The sequence below is a fragment of the Drosophila rhopaloa genome, unplaced genomic scaffold, assembly GCF_018152115.1.
Source record: "Drosophila rhopaloa isolate 14029-0021.01 unplaced genomic scaffold, ASM1815211v1 contig_163, whole genome shotgun sequence".
Taxonomy (NCBI): Eukaryota; Metazoa; Arthropoda; class Insecta; order Diptera; family Drosophilidae; genus Drosophila; species Drosophila rhopaloa.
This window is the reverse complement of record NW_025335043.1, coordinates 995,042-1,017,945: the sequence shown is the minus strand read 5'-3', so window position 1 is coordinate 1,017,945 and position 22,904 is coordinate 995,042. Positions and strand designations below refer to the sequence as shown.

The 22,904-nt window shown below is 40.4% G+C and overlaps 5 protein-coding genes across 5 annotated transcripts; 4 read left to right on the top strand and 1 right to left on the bottom strand.

Annotated features, from left to right (window-relative positions):
* Nucleotides 1-11,632: 11,632 nt before the first annotated feature.
* Nucleotides 11,633-12,935, top strand: LOC108040580 (serine protease 1-like). The gene is made up of 2 exons (XM_017118084.2): nt 11,633-11,895; nt 12,333-12,935. The coding sequence occupies exons 1-2, from the start codon at nt 11,636-11,638 to the stop codon at nt 12,889-12,891; spliced, it is 819 nt and encodes a 272-aa protein (XP_016973573.1). The 5' UTR covers nt 11,633-11,635; the 3' UTR covers nt 12,892-12,935.
* Nucleotides 12,936-13,523: 588 nt separating this feature from the next.
* LOC108047579 (brachyurin-like) lies at nt 13,524-15,226 on the top strand. The gene is made up of 3 exons (XM_044457694.1): nt 13,524-14,157; nt 14,284-14,308; nt 14,668-15,226. Exons 1-3 carry the CDS (start codon nt 13,839-13,841, stop codon nt 15,224-15,226), a joined length of 903 nt encoding a protein of 300 aa, XP_044313629.1. The 5' UTR covers nt 13,524-13,838.
* Nucleotides 15,227-15,878: 652 nt separating this feature from the next.
* LOC108047581 (serine protease 1) lies at nt 15,879-16,763 on the top strand. Its single transcript, XM_017127822.2, has one exon. The coding sequence runs from the start codon at nt 15,881-15,883 to the stop codon at nt 16,688-16,690; it is 810 nt and encodes a 269-aa protein (XP_016983311.1). The 5' UTR covers nt 15,879-15,880; the 3' UTR covers nt 16,691-16,763.
* A 507-nt stretch (nt 16,764-17,270) lies between these two features.
* LOC123037440 (serine protease 1) lies at nt 17,271-18,140 on the bottom strand. The gene has a single exon (XM_044458104.1). The coding sequence runs from the start codon at nt 18,107-18,109 to the stop codon at nt 17,309-17,311; it is 801 nt and encodes a 266-aa protein (XP_044314039.1). The 5' UTR covers nt 18,110-18,140; the 3' UTR covers nt 17,271-17,308.
* A 514-nt stretch (nt 18,141-18,654) lies between these two features.
* LOC108047583 (protein tantalus) lies at nt 18,655-20,501 on the top strand. Its single transcript, XM_017127824.2, has 3 exons — nt 18,655-18,936; nt 19,094-19,195; nt 19,249-20,501. The coding sequence occupies exons 2-3, from the start codon at nt 19,125-19,127 to the stop codon at nt 20,081-20,083; spliced, it is 906 nt and encodes a 301-aa protein (XP_016983313.1). The 5' UTR covers nt 18,655-18,936; nt 19,094-19,124; the 3' UTR covers nt 20,084-20,501.
* Nucleotides 20,502-22,904: the final 2,403 nt, after the last annotated feature.

Genomic DNA, 22,904 nt, shown 5'->3' with positions numbered 1-22,904 from the left:
CGCTGAGATCTCGGAAACTATAAAAGCTAGAAGATTGGCATTTTGCAAGTTTGTTTCACAATGGTGCCACGCCCCCTCTGACGCCCAAATATTATGAAAATTTTAATTGATATGTATTTGTTTCGTCAATAAATATCGATTGGCCTAATAAAAGTTTGCCCAAAACCCATTCAACGCTTAAGCCTGGCTAGCGCCTACATTTCCGCCTTTCATGGCGCCATCTAACGGATGACTTTCGAACAGCTGGCCAAGGTGCTCAACAGAGTCAACGTTAATTCTCGATAAGGATTTCTATTAAAGGAAATTGCGATGGTTTTCATTTGTCAATACCGAACTATATCCCAAGAACTATGCAAATCAAATCTAGTTAGCCAAATTGGAGGTCTGAGTCAAACAATGCACTATGGGGTTTTTGACCACTTTATGTGGCATTTAGTCATTTTTATACCCTTGCAGAGGGTATTATAATTTCAGTCAAAAGTTTGCAACGCAGTGAAGGAGACATTTCCGACCCTATAAAGTATATATATTCTTGATCAGCATCACCAGGAGAGTCGATCTAGCCATGTCCGTCTGTCCGTCCGTCTGTCCGTCTGTCCGTCTGTCCGTCTGTCCGTCTGTCCGTCCGTTTCTACGCAAACTAGTCCCTCAGTTTTAAAGCTATCTGCTTGAAACTTTCCCAAAAGTTGTCTTTCTATTGCAGGTAGTATATAAGTCGGAACGAGCCGGATCGGGCCACTATATCATATAGCTGCCATATAACTGAACGATCGGAAATGCCATATCTTTGGTGTTTTTAAAGTTAGGAAGTTGGGATTTTCTATGGGTTTTATTTTTGGCTAATAAATCCGACCTCCCAAATTTCATAAGGATCGGACGACTATATCCTATAGCTGCCATATAACTGATTGATCGGAAATGCCATAACATTGGTGTTTGTAAAGTTAGGAGGCTGGGATCTTCTATGGATTTTATATTTGGTTAATCAATCCGACCTACCAAATTTCATAAGGATCGGCCGACTATATCTTATAGCTGCCATATAACTGATTGATCGGAAATGCCATAACATTGGTGTTTGTAAAGTTAGGAGGCTGGGATCTTCTATGGATTTTATATTTGGTTAATCAATCCGACCTACCAAATTTCATAAGGATCGGCCGACTATATTTTATAGCTGCCATATAACTGAACGATTGGAAATGACATAACTTTGTTGTTTTTAAAGTTAGGAAGTTGGGACTTTTTTTAAGTATTAAGAATGCATCATATGAATAATTTTGGAGAATATAATTTATAGAATATTCTGCAAGGGTATATCAACTTCGGCTCCGCCCGAAGTTAGCTTTCCTTTCTTGTTTAAAAGTGCTCTAATTAAAAAAAAAAAAATGGGAATGCATTAACAGAACATCAAACTGTTATGCCTCATACTCAAAATGTTAATACTTAACAGCATATGTTAGCATAACAGCTGTAAAGTCAGCTGTTGCATCCGAAAGCACCAGCGCTAAGTTTGCAATTTTTTCAAAGCGTTCTTTGAAATTAATTTATTCGTGTAAAACACAATTTGAAAAGAAAAAAAAATAATGGAAACTGATCTCACAGGCTTGTACTATATGTTAAATGTATTAATTGTTTTAATTATGCGTGTTTATACTAATATTTTGTCATTTTATAAATGCACCTTAAGCTGAATTTTGAGGAACAAATTTCAACTTTGGGAAGAGTTTTGAAGTAGAAGTTTGCATTAGTTTTCAATGCGTCCAAGTGTATGTTGTAGCCTTGTCAATTCTGAGCAAAAATCTGTTAGTCTCATTGTGCACTTTTCCGCACTATTGGTGCAATTTGAATTTTTCTTAGATAACCTCACTTTCTCCAACGCCGACTTGGTTGCTGTTTGCAATAGCGAGAAGGGCCGGCTTGAGCAAGAAAAGGCTATACAATGTTTGATGAACAAATTATTTATAATATGAGGATCATTTTGATATGTTTGTCCTGTCAGTTGCCCGTCAATTTGGACAAATTCGAATCATTTTGCCTACAAACTGGCGAATTGTTAGTCGATATGTATCCGTGGCTGCCGATGAGTTTTGAGTTTGATGAAATTTTTTCTTTTTGCTTTTGTTGCACTTATTATCATCCACTTTTATAGGCATGGAGCAACAAATTTTAGCTCCTTAAATTTCATTAATTTTTTTTTAGTTTTAACCGATCGTTCCTATGGGAGCTATAGGATATTGTTTCCTGATCCAAACGATTTTCACACTATATGTGCCTAGGGACAAATAATGACGATTGGTAAAGTTTCATGTCGATATCTCCAAAACTGACCGAGTTATTAATTAATGCCACAAAAACAGGTCAAAAACCCCATAGTGCAATGGCGTATGTGTGTATGTATGTAAGCATATACATTTGTATGCATTTACATTGTACACAGTTGCAATTGCCCGACAAAGATAACTCCTTTCAAAGAAAGCTATTCGCTATACCCGTTACTCGTGTTGTGCAAACATTTAGACTTTAATATATATAATACTATTTAAGAATGTATGTGTTTAGCCAATATAAGTATGTATGTTTAATATTTCTAGTCAATTTATTGCACTCAAAAACATAAACATAAACACAGCTGCTGGTGCAGGACAAAAGCTGCCTGCGCTAAAGCAGCGCTGGTGCTGATGCTCGTGCTGTAAAGCTGCCAGCACTAAGAGATCGCCGAATTCAAATTGATAATTTGAACTTTTTGTCCTTTTTTCCTGTGGTCACTATAATTCAGTATATTTATTAACTGCAATTGAAAGAAGACTTCTTGCTAAGTTTCATTCAAATAGCTTTTAAACTGTAGGACTAGTTTGCATAAAACGGACAGACGGACATGGCTAGTTTGACTCGTGAGGTGGTACTGATCAAGAATATATATATATATATAGGGCCGAAATTGTGCCCTTTACAGCTGACTGAAATTATAATACCCTACTATTAGTAACAATTTAATAGCGACTACTCTCAGAATTTAAAAATATTACATATTGTCATAAAAAGTACAATCAAAAGTGAAAGGCTGGGGCTTTAAAAGCCAATCTGTTACTTGCTCTCGCCGAATAACTTCTCATTAAAATTCATTAAATTGCCAAGCGACACAATAAAAGCTCAAAACTTCAGAAGCAGCTGGAAAAAAACAAAAGGAAAAAGTTTCCCTCAAGTGAAAGTTAAAAAGAAAAACGCAGACAATATGTCAACACTTAAATTATTACGAGGCATTTAAATAAATGACTAAAGTTGTTGCTTCAATTGTAGCACTTTTTATTTTCAGGCCATAAAATTTAATTCTACAACTTTTTCAGCAGGAATCAGGGCCAAGTATGAACTTTTCTAGCAGTGTAAGGACATCACATGTGAATGTATAGCAGGTGGTGCCTAAAAACCAATCCTGCCCAGATGTTCCTGCGGTTCCGCATAAAAAGCATTTACTCAACACGAGCCAAACGACAAAAAGCAGAGAAGCAGACAAAAACAGGAACCAAAGCCAGAAACACATCCACATCCAGAGACATAACAAAGTCAGTCAGGGAAAATAGCAGCAGCTGAGCTTGAAAGTGGATGCGGGAACGTCCAACCCCCAACTCCCACCCGAGGGTTAAGGGGTCCAGCCGTGCTGATAAATGTTTGCATTGCGGAAATTTATGACAGCACAAAAAGTTTCCTGCACTCGTATTCTGTGGTTTAGATATGACAAAATATCATACATAACCCCCGAAATAAAAAAACACAGAAGTTACTATAGTTGTCACTGTGGGTATGCGAATGTAGGCAAAGTTAGTTAAAATGTCAACCCTGAAAACGGACGACGAGTGCTTATGGCCAAAGTTTTTTATTTAAAATCCACTTTGCCCAGTTGCATTTATCTGATTGAACGCCCTAAAGTTCGCCTCTTTCTTGGCCACAAAATTCGTTTTCCTCCTGATTGAAGTGAACTTCGTTTTGGGGCATTTTGTTGGTTTTCGAATGACAGTCAGTTGGTCAAGTGGTTCTGTTTGATTCGGTCTATTTTGTCAAATATTTTGCCAGCCTGCGGACACAGACAAACAGAAACTGTGCAGCCGAAATTTGCATTGACTTTAATTTACTTATTTATGGCCTGGCACCTTTTGGCCAAGGCTCTTAGCCTCTGACCCAGTTCCCACCAATAGAATATTTAGCTCCGTTTCATGTGGCAGCTAATAAGATCAATTCTCCCATCGTGTGGAGCTCTAATCACAGAGCAAAATCAATTAACGAACTGTCAGCTCATCAATTATGGCCAACTAAAGGGACGGGGGTTGGGACTTTTCGACTGGCGGGTCAACAACGCAATCCTGGCTAATAAATGCCAGCCAATTCAAAGCAATCAACTTAATTAACGATTTTTGGTGGGGCCATGATTCGCTACATAATTAATTAAGTGGAGTCGAAATCAGCCAACCCAAAAAATCGAAAAAGGAAAAAGGACTTTTACAAATTCGCAAGCTCAGCATTTCGGGGTCACCACATGCCAAAAAAATGCTTAACTTCAAATAGTTTTAGCCATAATGATGTTTATGATGATGACCAGCAATATGAGACTTAAGTTAATTAGGAAAAGAACTTTGGTCAGACTGACCAACAAATTTTCGTAGCCAAATTATCAAGTTAATTGGTTTCAATTATATTTGTGGTTTTCTTTGACATTTAAGTTTCGTAGAGCACTTTGTTCAATCCTAGATTGACATTTTCTTAACCGCTTAGCTAAATCACTTCAGAATTTCGGGGTCACCACATGGGGAAAGTAAGCATGACTGATGTTTAAGATATACTTTGAGAAATAAGTTAACTTCGACAAACTTTGACTGGCATTTTCTTAACCCCTTAGTTCACCGTGTGCCTGTGACACTTTGAATGATGTTCGGCTAATTAAGCGCCCAACAATTACTATTGCTCTAGCACTTAACAACCCCAAGTCACTTGCGATGACAGGCCAACACAGAAAGTGTTTCTAACAAAAAAGCCCCATTCCAAAACCAACGAGCACACACACTCGGAGAGTATCGCACACTTAATTCATTTAACTCAAACATTTTCATTTATTTATCGCATTACTGGCGCTTTCCCTTCCCCCCGCTTAAACCACCCCAGTTGGAACCGCCATCACCAGAGTTTTTTCGGCTAATGACTTCCTGCTTTTCCTAACGCGCTCAGCATCCGGCTTCCCCACATGTGTGTGTCTGTGGATCTGGATGAGATTGGGTTGGGTTGGGTTGGACTTGGATTGGGATAACTGACTGACTGACTGACTGACTGGCACTCCAACCATCCACCCACTGAGGAAAGTTGAGGGGCAAGTGGAAGGCGCATCAGGCTCATTGAATGCTTTTGGCATGTTGCCCGGCCCGACACCATTATTTCTGGTAACAAGATAATTGTATAATGAAATCCAAACAACACTCGGGTCTCGGTGTGGCTCTGCTGGTGGCTCCACTTGAACCACCAACGCCCGAAACAAGTTCACTCAGCATCCACCACAATGACTTGACGGCAAAGTTCGCTGGTTTTTTGTTTGGACCCGGAGACAAAGAGTTTTGGGTGGTTTGCTATTTACCTTGACTGCTGATGGAGTGGCAATACTTGTTCTGCTCCAAGTGGGTTCGTTTGATGAACTGAGAAGACTGCAGATTTCCAAGAGGTTCCTATTTAATTCAAAACCATGGTTGCCTAACATTTAACTTGCTTATTATAAAACTTTATATTTTATCTGCATCAAAAGCTTTTCTTATTTTGATACTTTTATAATCAAAATGGTCTAAAATATTTAAGTATTATTATTCACAATGGAAAAGTCATTTGCCGAGTTTATTTATTGATAAGATAATAATTATATTTATGCAATTCATTCATATTCAAATAATACTTTCCTATAGATAAGATAATACTTATTTTTAACACTTTGAATTTCTTTTATAACTTATAATTAAGATCACACTTATTACTAATTTCAGTAGGAGGTAATATTATTTTTAATTTTATCAAAAGCAGAAGAGGGTATTTTCTGTTATCTTAATACCTTTTAAGTTAAAGATCATTTGATTGTGATACAGTTCCAGACAAAAATCATATTTATCAGCTACAGCTTGTAAGTTTCCTATTGATAAAAGTGTCTACAATTTCGTTAGTGTCTACTTTAATAACTTAATACTTTAACCAACAAAATGATATCATATACATATGTACCAGAAGTATCCTCACTTGTTAGAGCAATCCACAGTCAACTGTTTCATCTGTCGAAAACAACTTCCCCTTTTCTCTTAATTTCATTCCATTCACATGGAAGTAAAATGTCTTGTCATGGTCTCGTGCCTTTTGTTTTCATGTTTCCTTTTTTCCTGCTTTTTGTTTTCCCTTTGGGAGTGACAATTGATTGACGGGAAAAGTTAATGGCTTACTTCTGACTATATATAGAACTCGAGAAATACTTAAAGAAATGCGTTTGCTTTTAGGCCAACAAACGGTAACAACAATAATTGACACATCCCTGGTTTTGTGAAAAAATTTCACCTAAAGTTCCCAGCACATATCAAGTAGATAGTCCACACACTCAGGGCCATATGCAAAGCCGCTCAGAGAGCACTCACCGAAATCCCCATGCCTCCATGCTAGAATCCTGGCATTACCTAGAGCCATCACTCAGTAAAAAAGGAGGAAAACGGCATGGAGAGTAGGGCAAAAAATAATAATACTTTGCTCCTCCGGCAGGGCACAAAATAAAGACATAAAGCAAACAAATGCCTGAATCGAGGAGGAAATATGGGAGGAACCCGTCCAGAGGAAGGTGGATTGAATGGTTGACTGGCAGTGGAGTGGCTTTTAGTGCGTTCAAGCAGAAAAATATATAGAAAACAATAAACCGAAATTACAACAAGAGCAACTACGGCACGGCACAACAAGGCAAAACACAAAAAAAATATTGGCAAACAAAATGTTTATAAGCTATAAAGCATTTCCCAGCCCCAGCTGCATATTCATATAAATATTTGCATACTAAAATTTGATGAGTAGTTATATATTTTCCGACACAACAAGGCCCAAAACATTACATCAAGCGGAATGCGGAGATATTTCAAAAGAGGATCGCATAAATTTGAGGCATTAATGAAGTCCCAACAAAAGAGATTCCCGACTGAATGAACAATCTGCACAGGATATTAACTATTCTCCTACCCCGGGTACAAAACATCAGACTGCATTCAAATTCTGCCAGACAAGACACTGCAAATATACAAAGGAAAAGTTGCAATATTCGATGCCAAGAATATTGCCCGGAACAATGGGAATCCACAGTGAGTATTCAGAAGTCATTGATACGGCCCGAGCGGAATCATTTTTTTTGGATGTGCCAATGCCAATAAGCAGACAAGTACCACCTCCGATGGGGACACGTTCTTGTTTCGCCTCCAACAATCCCCCCAAATTCGCCCTTCGCTCCGTGAAAATCCAATTGTCGTAGTAGACAAAAATCCTTGGCGTTGGCACACAATAATAAAAGCGACGGCGGCGAAAAAAAAGGAGAGCCAAAAGCAATCTATCGAAAAGGATTTGTTTGCATGGCAGGAATTTATATTTATATATTTCGAGCTGGAAAAAGACTGAGCCTTCTCATATGCAAAAGCCGACGGGATGCCGTCAGCTTATTGATAGAAAATCACAGAGCCAGCTAAAAATGTCCTCGCTCTGCGTTTTTCTCAAATATTTGGCCAGCCAACTCGATATATATATTTACATTTATGTATTCCCATATAATAACTTAGTTTGATCCCTGCGCATAAAATTTAATGGTGGCCACTTGTGTTTGTCGTCTGTTCGTCGGATTTGTGTCAGAATATTGACAGTTGTTCGAAGTCAGTGTATTGGGGTATCCCAATACTGACAACATGGCGTATGCGCTATGTTGACTACCGCTTTCCGTCACTCTTTCGCAACTAAGCTCCCTTTTTATCAAGTTTTACGGTCGAAAATTGCACTCAGGTGGAGTCGAGACTTGGAAAGAGCTCCTCAGTCTGCCAGCTGCTCCCTAATCAAACTTTTTCAATACATCGCGCATTAAAAACGAGTTGACAAACTGCAACACAAAACTTTGACCAAGTCCCGGGACCTGCTAAGTCCTGGGGTTAACTTGGGTCACAAAGGCGGGAGTGGGGTGTGTAGTAGGGTGGCAGAAAAACGTGAGTCACGCTAACATCTCTACTTACAACCCAAGTGCAATGGCAAATTGCATTTTCAAAAAAAATAAAAAGCAAAGTTATCCAATGCATTTGCAGCAGCATAGGTAACATCTTGAAAATGGGATGGTACATATAAAATAAGGCGATAAGTTGATGGCAAGTTTTGGGATCTGCAAAGAAGGTGGCTGGCGAACACATTACTCATACGCAATGTGAGACCATCCCAGGAGGCATGATTAATGAGGCGGCTGCTGTTGACATCCCCAAAAGCAATTTGAATTATAGCAGGAAATAGACATAGTTCCCTGTGATAAGTCATCAGCGACTGAGCCAAGTGGATGGGAGAAAGTGGGCGGATGAGGCGGATGAGGCGGGTCAGCTGGGCCAGACAGTTGTCATTAATTCTGGTCAACAAGGACTCGGAGACGGATTTCTTGAGCTGACCACTGGCACAGCGGCATTTTCATGACAATTTAACACAAAAAACTCATCTGACCGTTCTTTTCCACACTGAGCAAAATGTAGGGGTGTGTAAAGTAGAGTAATTTTTATAATTTTTAGCTGTTTAAAGCCTTATACTTACATAAATCATAGCTCGTTAAGTAACCATCATTTGTATAAAGAAAAACTTTGTTTGCAAGGCTTTAAGTTTCCAATATCAGTCATAAGCAAAACTAAAAGATTGTAAGCTAAGCATATTACTTCTCACTTAAATTCTTATTTTTAGATGCCCCATAAATTTTGATATATATTTTCTGTTTGCCTTAACTCTATGGAGAACCCTTATGAGAATTTAAGTCATACTTATTTTACTCTAAGTATTTTTCTGAGCTACTGACTTTTGAAACGGTTTCTAACTAACTAACTTGGTAAATATATTTCAGCTCTTATACGAATTTTTGCAAGTGCCCTGTACAACATTATTGGATTGGGGGAATGGCGACAGCCAAAACACACAATCCGAGTGGCAGTGGAAGCGTAATCGATGCGGCTCACATTAGATGGTTGCCCCGGAGAGGGCCAAACTCAGCTGAAGTGAGCCGGATGGAATCCATGGCCAGCCACCAGCATTTCAAGTGCTCCCCAACTGACCTCTTGGGGAGCTGCTCCTTTCGCTGCCGCTGCTGCTTTTTATCCCAAGCTGCTGCTTCGTTTATCATTTGTTGTTCACTTGTCGAAATTTTATTGCTGCAATCTTGTTTGTCGTCGTCGTCTCGTCCTTTTCCTTTTCCTCGTCAAAGGAGAGCGAACGCTGGGGGACATTTCAAATGCCTTCCTAAGGATACTTGTACTCACATACAGCTTAACTCAGAATATTAGCATTAAGGATTCTAAATAATATATTTAAAGGTTGATCAAAGTTATTATTAAAGATTCTCTAGAACTACAAATCCTAAAGCTACAAATTTATAAGACTCGCTTCAAAGCAATAACATTTTTACTTTAAATACAAATTAATTAACTTACATTAGTTTAATTAAGCAAATGAGAGTTTATTTTTTGGTGTAGTGTGATGTATTCCTGATTAAGAATATTACACTCAACATGTTAAAGTGTTAATTATGTGTTTCGTTGTTTATGTCTATTTTCTGTTTTCTTGTCTATTATTTTTTATCTCGATTTCTGGGTAACTGATTCTTGGTCATAAGAAAATATCAGTTTTGCTAGACCTCGACAAAGTCTTGAAAGAGTTGGTAATGTTTTAGACCTTATCAAAAAACCACACCTTAAAAATTTATTTTACCTTTTATACTTCATGAAGGATCTTGAACAGAGCCAAAAAGCTAATCCTAAGAATCTGTCGTGAAATTGATTTTATATTTGCATTGTTAATAATCAATTGTTTATAATTATAAAATTGTTAATTTTTTAGTAACTATTCAACTTAGGGTACAATATGGTGACAGAATCTTAAGATTTTTATAAAAGCCATCTTGTCTGCTATTATTTTTACCCCAACTGTGTTTATTTTCACTTGGGCCAGAGGCGTAGTAGCCTTCTGATGAATATTCGGATCCTTTTACTCCTTGCTCCCCTTCTACGCAACTGGTTGAACAAGCAGGAGTTTCCTTCTTTCCAAAAGGACTGGACATTGTTGTTCAGGCTGTCGTTGTCGCAGCCGGATATGCGTCTAATAAGCGTGTGTGTCGGGTGAGCGCATTACGTATACGTAATATACATTTATATATAAGTGTATTACATACGTCTCTGCCAGCAATTTAAAGTGCGACCTTTTTTTCGGTTTGCTTTAAAACTGGTGCTCAACCAACAATGAGAGCAAATATTTCAAGAAAATTAGTTTCCTTTGTTCCTCCTGAGAGACAGAGACAAAAGAAGCGAATTTTCCCGCAATCAGCGAAAGGAGCAGCCATAAAAACGCTCAGCAGTGCTGAGTAAACAAAACGAATGGCGAAGGAAAATCAATAAAATGCAGTTAATATAGGGATTAAATAAATGAAAAATTCCCCTGGCTAAGTGTTCACCCACACTTTAAGAGAAAATCTATTTTCAGCTCGGCATTTATGGCCCAGACACGCACAGTGGCCCACAAAAGTCACTGCCACTGGGCGGAAGCAACTACTACACACTACATGTGTCAGCATGAAAGGCAAAGGCAATGAATTGTTTTTATGTGCTAGTGTCCGGCAGGAGTCTGCTCCGGACTCCCAAATCCGGTTTGCTTTGCATGCCCGACACGTAAGGCGATTTGATTTCAATTTTGCCAGATTCAAGCAACTTGCCACTGTCATCTGCTCGCCCCCGAATGAGTTGGCGACTTTGGCACACCACTGCGTATGGTTAATATGATTTGGGGCCGACCATCAGATAATTCCCATAAACTGGGAATTTCACCCACTCCATTCGCTGAGAGGAACCGTAAACAATTTCTGATCGATGGCTCTAATAAGAATCAAATAATTCGATTATGGCGATTTCGTTTAGCCGGTTTTCCCCGCTAAATATACACTTTCTAGCAGTGCAAAAGTCAGCCAAAGTCGTCCGTTTTGGGCCACAAAAGCACGGTCATCATTTAGCCAAATCTATGCTTATCACTTATCACTTATCACTCGAGTGCGCGACGTCTGCCGCCTGTTCGCCTGTGAAGTGCGTTTAATTGAAAGCCTGCTGTGTGTAATCTCCGCGGTTTCCCACTACTCCGATAACAGCAGATACTTTTTTTTTGGATTCGGTCAATCAGAGCCGATAAGTAGCACTACATCCTCTCGGGCTGAAAATAAAAAACTAAACTAAAAAAAACTCGACTGATAAGAAGTTTCACGCGCATAAACAGAAATGACTTGGTCGGAATACAAGAGGCCCGGCCGCCGATAACCAGGCCCAATGGACTGGTATATAAGTGGCGTTGTGTCCGGTGGAGAAGCATTCGTTCTTCGACCACCATGAAAGTGCTTGTTGTCTTCGCTTTGGCTTTGGCCACCGCCTCCGCCGGTCTGCTGCCCCAGCAGCGTCCAGTTCACCCCCGTGACCTGCCCGCCGTGCCCTCCATCCAGGGCCGCATCACCAACGGCCTGACCGCCTCCGAGGGCGAGTTCCCCTACCAGGTGGGACTCAGCTTCGCCAGCTCCAGCGGCAGCTGGTGGTGCGGTGGCTCCATCATCGGAAACGAGTGGGTGCTGACCGCTGCCCACTGTACCGATGGGTAAGTAGTTCCCCATTTTTTAGGGTACAAATTTGTTTACTTTTTAAAACTTCAAAGTAAGCTGCTCAAAAAACCGAAGGATCTGATATAATAATTTACGAATAGTTTGATTTAGGTTTTTAAAGTATTTTATAAAAATCCTTCTGAAAAAGTAAAGAAAATGCAACCAAAATTGAAAATACTCGGTATGTTCTTCAATTTAATCATATTATTGCTAGCGTGCAGTTGCTTAATTAATTAATTTTATTTTTTATTATTGACAAGACTATGTTGTAAATTTAGAAGAAACTCTTCTAAAAGCATTTTGTTTTCAAAAAGAGTGGAAAATACAATCAGTTTAATGAGTTATTTGCTTTGTAATCATGATAATAATCCTGATAAGGATTTCGCTCACTATAAAAATAATCCCCTGACTCATGGCTATCTCTCTGATGCAGTGCCTCCGCCGTGACCATCTACTACGGCGCCACCGTCCGCACTCAGGCCAAGCTTACCCAGACCGTCGCCAGCTCGAACTTCAAGCAGCACACCAGCTACAACTCCGTGGTGCTGAGGAACGACATCTCGCTGATCAAGACCCCGTCGGTGGTGTTCACCACCTACATCAGGAACGTTGAGCTGCCCGCCATCGCCAGCAGCTACTCGACCTACTCCGGCCAGAAGGCCATCGCCTCCGGATGGGGCAAGACCTCCGACGCCGCCTCCTCCGTGTCCAACTCCCTGCAGTACGAGACCTTCGAGGTGGTGTCCGTGGCCACCTGCCAGAGCACCTACGGCTCTCTGATCGCCACCTCCAAGGTGATCTGCATCGCCACCCCCAACAAGACCTCCACCTGCAACGGCGACTCCGGCGGCCCCCTGGTCCTGGCCAGCTCCAAGATCCTCATCGGCGTCACCTCCTTCGTGTCCAGCGCTGGCTGCGAGTCCGGTGCCCCGGCTGGCTTCACCCGTGTGACCAGCTACTTGGACTGGATCAAGGAGAACTCCGGCATCTAAGGCAATGCACTCTTCAAATAAATACGACTATTGATTTAAACAAAGAATTTCGATTTTTTGGGAATATTTAGGCTGCATATTCATACTTCTCCAGAAAAATATCTTATTTTTCCTGAAGTATAGATAATTCCTCAGTCTTAGATTAAAATAGAGAAACTGGATTTTCTTAACTTTTTTAAATGCTTTTCAGCCTAAATTTATTCCATGAATGTATTATCACAAAATCAAAGAATTTTTATTGTACAAGGTTTAGTAAGCTCGCGATGGACCAAATTCGTTGTATTTCTTTGTCTTTTTTTATATGCGCCGCTTTAACTTTTTAAGGATTGTCCTAAAGAACCGTTTAAGCTGCATTTTATAATAACTTTGATATAATTCAGAAAAAAATAATATTTATATATATCGATTTGCGGTGGTTGAGGACTTCTCGGCTTTCTGACCAAATTGGGACTCATTAGAACACTCTCTTTAATTTTTTGTCAGTGCCGTCTACTATGGCTTTAAATATCTGGGTATTGCCACATAAAGATAAATTCACAATAATTAAAATACGATTTCTACTAAGATCCAATTAGACCCAAAAGTTAGTAGTTTTGTAGAAACATTATAAATTCATTTTTTTTAGCATACTTTTCAGCTTTTCAAAATTATAATAATCTACCCGTTTCTTTATTCTTAAGATCATAAATTATAAACTTATTTGGCAAACGACTCTCGAACGTTGAACGATTAGAAGGTAAGAACTTATCAAGATACATTTTAAATCGCTTTAATCGCAATAACATGATTCAGACATCGAAGCGTCGTATCGCCAGCTGATAAAATGTCCTGAACCCGAACAAACCTAACGATAAAATTTATAGCTCCCATTAAATTCGTTGTACAGAAGAAAGAACTCAAAATGGGTATATAAAGACTGAAGAATATTGCAGAGAGACATAAGTGACATGTTTGAAATGAAAGTGTTCGTAGTTCTCCTCCTGGCTCTGGCCTCCGTCTCCGCCGGCGTTCTGCCCAAGGGAACTCCAGTGCATCCCCGAGATCGAGTGCGCAGTCTCTCCATCCAAAATCGTATCATCAACGGGAGGGATGCCGTCGACGGCGAGGTTCCTTACCAGGTGGGAATGGCCTTCTTCGACGACAGCGGCAGTGGCTGGTGGTGCGGTGGCTCCTTCATCGACAAGGAACATGTGCTGACTGCTGCCCATTGCACCATCGGGTGGGTAACCGAACGGGGGGAAACTTCATCAAAAATAGAAAATGAATGTACTTTAAGAGATACATTTTAAAATCCCACTTCATACTTTCTTTTTCTATAAATGGTTTCTATCATGGTTCACCCAGAAATCTCAAAAAATTTTTGGAAGTTAAATTCTTAACTTAGACAACTAGACTTAAACTTGGACAACTTGGAGAAGTGATATAAAATAATTTAAATATAATTGTTAATACTTCTAAAAGCCAATTTTTGGTCAGACTTTAAGAACCACTAATTCAAAGCATTTTCAAAAATCAAGCATTCTGCGATTACTGAAAAAAATGTCTACGTGATTTCATATCTTAAAGAAAAGAAATAAAGGCTATACATGTACCATGTGCAATAGTAAAACAATTTAAGTATTTCCTCGCTTAGTGTATCGAAATATTTATTCGATCTTCCCAAGTTAGATATATCCTTTTTAATCCTTAAAGGAGTTTCTAGGACACAGGGAACTGACTTTCGATCGGAAATTCCTCGAATCTAATTTTAAACTCTGTAAATTCCTTCCTGCACAGTGCGTCCTTTGTTTTCATCTATGAGGGCTCCGCCAAACTCGGCTCTGCCACTATTATCGTGGTCGATGGCAGCGAGCTTACGACGCACGAAAGCTACAACCCGTACAATCTGCGCAATGACATCGCGTTAGTCAGGACCCCCGTCCACCACTTTACGGAGTTGATCAACAAAATCGCACTTCCGAAGAAAGCCAGCAACTGCGATGCCCACGAGGGCAAGACCGCCCAAATCTCAGGATTCGGCCTGATCTCCGATAGCTCCACCTCAATCCATGAAACGCTACAGATCGCCAAGGCGCCCATAATCCCGAACATTGAGTGCTCAAATTACTATGGAACCTCGGTGGTGACCGAGAGGAACGTCTGCATCAACACCGAAAAGGGGTCTTCCACCTGCAGAGGCGACTCCGGCGGTCCGCTGGTCGTGAATGGCGTCCAAGTCGGCATCACCTCCTTCGGGTCGATTTTCGGCTGCGAAGTTGGGGCTCCAACCGGCTTCACCTGCGTGTCCTACTTCCTGGACTGGATCCGGAAGCATACCAAGGCTGAGCACGAGTAAGGGTACCATTTTAATTCGAAAATAAAGCATTGCCAAAAATCAATCCTTCTGTTATTATTCTTCTAAAAATAAAATGTTGTAAATTGGCTGAGAAAGAAGAGAAATGCCTTTTATAGCAAAGAAATATAATTTAGCTACTTCTTCGAGTCGCTCAATATTACTGAAACACCACGGATAGCCTTTAAAAATAATTTAATAAATATTACACAAAATAAAACAGAAAAAAATCATTTATTTCGTCGAAGTATTTTTTTATTCTTTTAAAGTAGATAAATTCTAAGAAAACAAATAGTTTTAATAATGTGTATCATAGATATTTGTATATCTTGGGTATTACTGGGACTCCATTAAAACAGTTAGTTAAATTTTTAAAAATTATCATTAAAATTAATCAGTAAGTCAATAATTATAATACTTGCTCGATAAGAATGGTTGAACTCTTTGTTTTGAAGATAAGATGTTGGATTCGATTATTTCTCAGCCTAATCAAATGTTTTTAAATCATCGCTAAAATACGACTGCATTGACCAAAGCGAAGGAGTTTGTAAATTTTGGACTTAACTGATTGCGAATATATGGTAATAAAAGATACAAACGCCTATATAAGGCAGTGCTTCAACTTGAATTATTTCAAGTGAGAACAGTGTTCGCACCATGAGAGTCCTAGGAGTTCTGTTAATCTCGGTGTTTGCCTTGTCGGCGGCTCTGGAAAGCCCCGTTCCCGTAAAGGATATGCCCGTGGGCAGGAAGATAAGCGGACGCATCACCAATGGATATCCTGCGTACGAGGGAAAGGTTCCCTACATCGTGACCCTGCGCTTCGATAATGGCAGTGGAGGAGCCTGGATCTGCGGCGGTTCCATCATTGGCCACGAGTGGGTCCTAACCGCCGCCCATTGCACCAACGGAGCCAGCTCCGTGACCATCGGCTACGGCGGAGTGTGGCGCAACCAGCCGCAGTTCACCCACGTTTCCTCGGACTTCGTGCAGCACGAGGCCTACAACACCGGCACTCTTCACAACGACATCGCCCTGATCCGCACTCCCCACGTGGACTTCTGGTCGCTGGTCGACAAGGTGGAGCTGCCCCGGCTCGAGGATCGCTACAACAACTACTACGGCTGGTGGGGCCTGCTTTCGGGATGGGGCAGCACCTCCGATTCCAGCGGAGTGACCGATTACCTCAACTGCGTGGACATCCAGATAGCCGACAATTCCATTTGCGAAGAGCACTACGGCACCACGTTCATCACCCCCAACCACGTGTGCATCGCCACACCGGAGAACAAGGGCTCCTGCAGCGGAGACTCCGGCGGACCGCTGGTCCTCCACGACGGCAATCGCCAGGTGGCCATCGTCTCGTTCGGATCCGCTCTAGGTTGTCTGTCCAACAGCCCCAAGGGAATGACGCGAGTGACCAGCTACTTGGACTGGATCCGTGACCATACGGGCATTTCCTACTAATGACTCGAGAATGTATGAAATAAAATAACAACTGATGAAGAATTTATTCAAATGACTCTGGTCTACTTTAATTTATACGGCATCTACTGGCAGAAAATGAGATATTTTCAATTTATTTAACCTATTAACAAATTCTGATTTAAAATTTTCTCATCCTACTTGTAATACCGCACTAAAATAAATTGTATAATATAATAAATAATATAAAAGAAAAAAAGCTTGATAAAATCATAACTGATTCCTTACAATATAAAGCGAAAAAGGTATTAATTAACACATACTTAAAAAAAAATTTGGAAATTGTTAATGGCTAATTAATTTTAAATATTAGAAGCAAAATCAAAAATTGTTAAATTAATACGCGTTTCATAAATTATAATATATAAATGATAGGTAATGCCCAAGACAAATTTTTTTGCGAAAGAACGTTTTTTTTTTAATATTTCATGATAGCATGACAGATTCAGTAGTTTATTCACCTTTTTATATAATTAAAAAGGATATTGTCCCTGGAAAGTTCTCCGAAGTTAGTTTCGGAAACTACTAAACTACTAAAAAGTCAGAAAAAGAACACATTTTGTTACATATTCAATTCACAAAAGTTTATTAAGAAACTTGTTAGTAAGAGATGCCAGTGTGGTCGCGAATCCAGTCCAGGTAGCTGGTGACGCGCACCATTCCCTTGGGACCGTTGGACAAGCAGCCGGCGGAGGAGCCGAAGGACACGATGCCCACCTGGCGGTTGCCGTCGTGGAGGACCAGTGGGCCGCCGGAGTCGCCGCTGCAGGTGCCCTTGTTTTCGGGCGTGGGGATGCAGATGAGGTCGCCGGAGAAGCTGCCGTAGTAGTTCTCGCACACGGAGTTCTCGCCGATCTGGACGTCCACGCAGTTCAGGTACTCGGAGACGCCGACGTCGTCCGAGGTCTTGCCCCATCCGGAAACGAGGGCCCACCAGCCCTGGTAGTTGTTGTAGCGATCGTTGTAGCTGGGCAGCTCCACCTTGTTCACCAGCGACCAGAAGTCGACGTGGGGGGTGCGGATGAGGGAGATGTCACCGGATCCGTGCTCGATGAAGTCGCCGCTTCCCACCCAGTGGGTGTACTGGGCCTGCAGGCGCCACAGAGCTCCGTAGTAGATGGTCACGGACTCCATGCCGTCGGTGCAGTGCTTGGCGGTCATCACCCAGTTGTTGCCGATGATCGAGCCGCCGCACCAGGTGCCGCCGCCGTTCCGGCTGAAGCCCAGGCCCACGATGTAGGGCACCTTGCCCTCAGAAGCGGGATAACCCATGGTGATGCGACCCTCGATCGAGGCCTTGCCCACGGGCACGTCCTTCCAGAACACCGGCTTCTCGAACGCCGAGACGGCGGCCGAGGCGGAGGCAATTACACCCAAGAGCACGATAGCAAGCACTTTCATTTTCGTCAAGTTTGGCGAACTTAATGAATCAAGGCAAACAGTGGCGGTTGTTTTATACCTTTCGACCTAACCGGAAACGCGAGAATCGCTGAAACCATAATTTACAACTTGCAGATAGGAACACGAAAAACAAAGTGTGCGGACTTGAGGCAACTCAACGAAATCTTGGCAAAATAAATTGACATATTCGATAAGATAACTCCTGAGGAAAGCTGGTGAAGAGTGGATTTATTATGAAAATAAAATGGTACTTAAGTGCCTAAAATATGAAAATGTTAAAATATGACCCAAAACTGCTTTGGCAAATAATTTTTATTATTTAAATCTTTTTTTAGTACATTTATATTGCCATTTAAAATGCAGATTTGAAATTAATTGAAAAGTAACGATGGCTGTCATTTTTAAACTTAACGGCCGTTTTTAACACCAACCAGTGCTGCCACCCTGTTTATTAGCAAGTACTTCAACCAGCGCCAGCGTTGCCACATTCACTTTGCTCGCTCGAGTGTGACCAACCTCATTCAAGGTGATTACGGTATTCTGTTTGGGAAAAGCGGCGAGCACATTAATGCCCCCAAGCTGTTTATTTTGTCAAAACTTAACAATTATTTCTACTCTTTTATAAAAAAAAGAACGGAAATTAATAAGTAGAATAAAAAGTACACGTTGTTATTATCGTATCAGACAAATCACCATTTGCCAGCTTGGGATTAATCCAGAGCAAACTTGTCGCCGATAAATTACCCCCCGGATTGAAAAAGATCCGCTTTTCATACAGACGCCCAGAGAAAAAAGGAATAAAACAAGGGAATGCACTATTGTCCCAGGTAAATAAACTATATAAATGTCATTTAACTGCTGTTACGCCCCATCTCTGGTTGCGCCAAAAGAAAACCTCAAAATAAACTAGGATCATGTGATTGGGAGTTAACACCCATAAGTTTCAAAGTAATCTTTCCGAACTGCTTCCCTTTGTATTTACAGGTATGATTACTAGAGTCGAACGGTAAAAATAATGGATAACATTGTCTACGACTTTGCCAAGATCACGTTTCAGCCAAAGGAAGTGGTATTTACCGGGAATCAGTAAGTGTACAGAACCAATTTGTTTGAAACTACCCCTAATACCCAAATTTAAGGTCGTCTGGCTCAAATCTATCGTGGCGACTGAAGGACATGGCCATGTCGGACATAGAGGAGATGCGGGATGCATCCGAATCAATACCACTCCCCGAATCCGATAATGTCAGCAGTGATTCCAACAACTCCGACGATGTGGACTCTCAATTGAGTCGCTGCGAGGATAATGACGATGACAGCGACTGCATCAGTGGATCCACCAGTCACAGCTCCAATTTCGGGGCTCGGGCGGGCGTGGCCCGACGCAGAATGCCCGCCAGGGTGTCCAAGGACAACTTCAACCGGGTCTGCAGCGCCATCATGAAGCCCATCAAGAAGAAGCAACGCAAGGATCTGAACACTAATGTCCAGACCCTCAAGAGCATCGAAAAGATTTACACCACCAAGCGGATGAAGAAGTTCACGCCCACCAATCTGGAGACCATATTCGAGGAGCCCAGCGATGAGAATGCCGCTGATGCGGAGGACGATAGCGAGGAGTGCTCCATCAGCAGCCAAGTGAGAATCGTCAAGTTTGGAGGCAGGAAGCTACGACGGGCCATATCCTTCAGCGATGGCCTGAACAAGAACAAGATCCTGTCGAAGAAACGCCGCCAGAAGGTGAAGAAGACCTTTGGCAAGCGCTTTGCGCTCAAGAAAATCTCCATGACCGAGTTCCACGATCGCCTGAACAAGAGCTTCGACAGTGCCATGCTGGAGGGCGATGAGGGCGAACCGCCGGGATCGGGCGAAACGCCCGAGATTCCCAAGACATCCATGACTATGGAGGACATACAGCTGCCGGCAATGAGCGGCCAACAGCACTTTCTCATGCAACCGGCTGGATTTGAGTAGAGGAGAGACTGAACGACCCATTCAATGCGCACCCACATTTATTCATTGCATTACAACTAGCTGATAGTGCCCAAAAACAAATGTACTGATACCAATTATGAAGCTAGGAATTACTTTCGTTTGGTTTACTTCATGCCGTAGTCCTAAGCCCCATCAAAGTTATATGTGTGTGTAAATAGCAAGTAGAGAAAAATAAACTAGAGCTATACCTAAAACTAAACTTATCCAGCCATAGAATACGATTCTGTGCCTAGCCATTAAGCGTACAATAAAAGTTGAAAAATACATATCCATTTACTGCCGTTTGAGAATTTTTGAACATTAAAGAAAGGAGGATCCTATAGTTTTTGCATTTTATTGAGTTAATTATTTATATATTTTTTGTACTGTTCTCGAATTAGATTTTAGCCTGAATTGTCTTTTTTAAAATGAACTATAGTCTACTCATTTGCAATTTTTTTATTTTATTAAATAAGAATTAGGAGGAACTTAAAATCATTGGTCAAATAAGTGAACGAAAACATATTCTCAATTATTATTAATTTTTTACCGTAGCATTTAAATTAAAATTACATATTTAAGGACAATAAATTCCTAACACGCCAGCATAAATATATCGTTAGATTTATATGTGGGTTGGTTTAAAACTTTTTATCAGTTACGCAAGTTTCTTGGATTGCAATTTAGATAAATATCTTTGACACAATTAAGAACATTTTTGTAAAATTCTTTTAATTTATATAGAGCTAACCTCTTAGATCCCCAAAATCCAAAATTCACTACCCTAAAAAAAGACGTTACGAAACGCAGTTTGAGGGCGGTAAATAGCGCGCTAACGAGGAACACCAAAATAAAGTAAATAAACCCAATTCGAATGCGAAACGGAAGCGAAACGCACAAAGGTGGCCAAAACACTAGACGGATTGTGCGAGCCGGGTGGCGCTCAAGCTCAATTAAATAACGGCCTCCGCGTGATTAGCAAGTGCAATAAAATGCAGTAACAAAAACGCGCCCATTATTAATGAGTGCAACATGCAACGGGCAACGATTATGCAGCTTTTATAGATATATATATATAGATAGATAGCTAGATATAGACGCACCACCGCACGATATCGAACTGCAGCACCACCTAAAAGGGGGAGGTGGGTGGTGGTGCGGCGGTGCGGCGGAGCATTTGCATAATCATGTTGTGCCTCGCTGTTGTTGCAGCCTCATTACATTTGGCTTCATTTCAATTCGATTTGATTCGATTCGAACATATCACATCGGCGAGCGCGAGACGATTTGGTTTATTTGCTTCGCCGGGCACACAGACCGCAGTAATTTCCTAAATCGACAACAATGGCCAGGTAACAGAAATACTTTCAACACCAAATAAAGCTGATTATCTCAGACAGCGGCAGGCGGTGCACGAATTAATTTAATTAAAAACACATACATATTTTATGCTGCATTTCATTTCCTGCTAAGAATTCTGCGCATGCCATCCATTGCTGCATGCAACGAAATGGAAAACTGTTAATTTGTTTACGAGCAGACAGGTGGGTTGTCCGACCCCAAGCCCTTCCCACAACCCACCCACATCTGCCTGGCAATAACCTTGAGGTCTGCAGACGGTACACAGTAGTCGGCTTAGTTTGAATGGCCAGACCCCATCAAAGTCATACTATCAAGTTGGAGAAGACACAACGCACAGTGAAGCTTTATGAAGTCGAACCCCTTTCAAACCAAAAATCAAAAGTTAAAGACTTTGATAAATATTCAAAAACGAATAACTATTGTCGTATGTTATAATAATTTTAATGTTGGGAATTTATCAGCCTTGTGTTTAAAAAAAAAAATTATCAACATATACGTCAACATGTTTCTTTACTATTTACGAAATTTTCGTAGTTTAATTTCTCACAAACAGAAAAACTGAATAGTGAGTGTATTTAAATAACTTCCAAACAATTTATTATTTTGTATTAAATTATATGGAAGGTTTTAATAGACAGTTACTATTTTATTTTCAAATAAAAAAGTAAAATGTGCAAAAAAAGAAACCACTATTTAAATGGATGAAGTACACATTTGTAGGAAAATTACAAATACTACTTAAACATTTTCTTTTTTATAGGTTGGGGCAGTATAACAATTAAATTTTTTATTTTACTGTTTTTTTATGTATATATAATCAAATATAATTATATAACAAACTCTTTAATTACCAAACAAAATTATCGGGAAAAATTATTGTTTGGGCAGAAAAATACTATTATTGATATTCGGATTTATATTTCTCGAACTTGTTCAAAGTAAAGATTGAGTACAGTTTTCTTAAAGAGGTTTAAAAATATAGCATTTCATTCGATTGGCAGCAGTAAGGTGAAACTGTTAAACAAATACAATCACGTTTTAGATAAAGGTAAAAACCACAGTTACAATTTTAGATTAAATAGTCAATGTTTAGTTTGGATTCTAAAAAAAAGAACGACTCAGTATGAGCTAAAGAGGTTTGTCTGTAAAATGATCAAATGGTATCCCAACTGAGTTTGAGGAAAAAAAAGAGTCGGCATGCAAATATAACTGTAACTACTTGTGTTATTGTTTTACTTACAGCAACCAGTGGAGCTTTTTTCTCAATGAAAGCCCCTAGCACAGCCACCAAAACACAAAAAAAACACTCTCGCCTCGCGAATGCATAATGAAGATGGAGTTAAAGCGAGAAGTGAGTGAGGAGGCGTGATGTAATAGCGCCAAAGCGGGCGGATAACTAGAGTTACAGCTTCGCATTCAATTTAAATGGCAAAACCACAAAACACTAGCTGCGAGATCC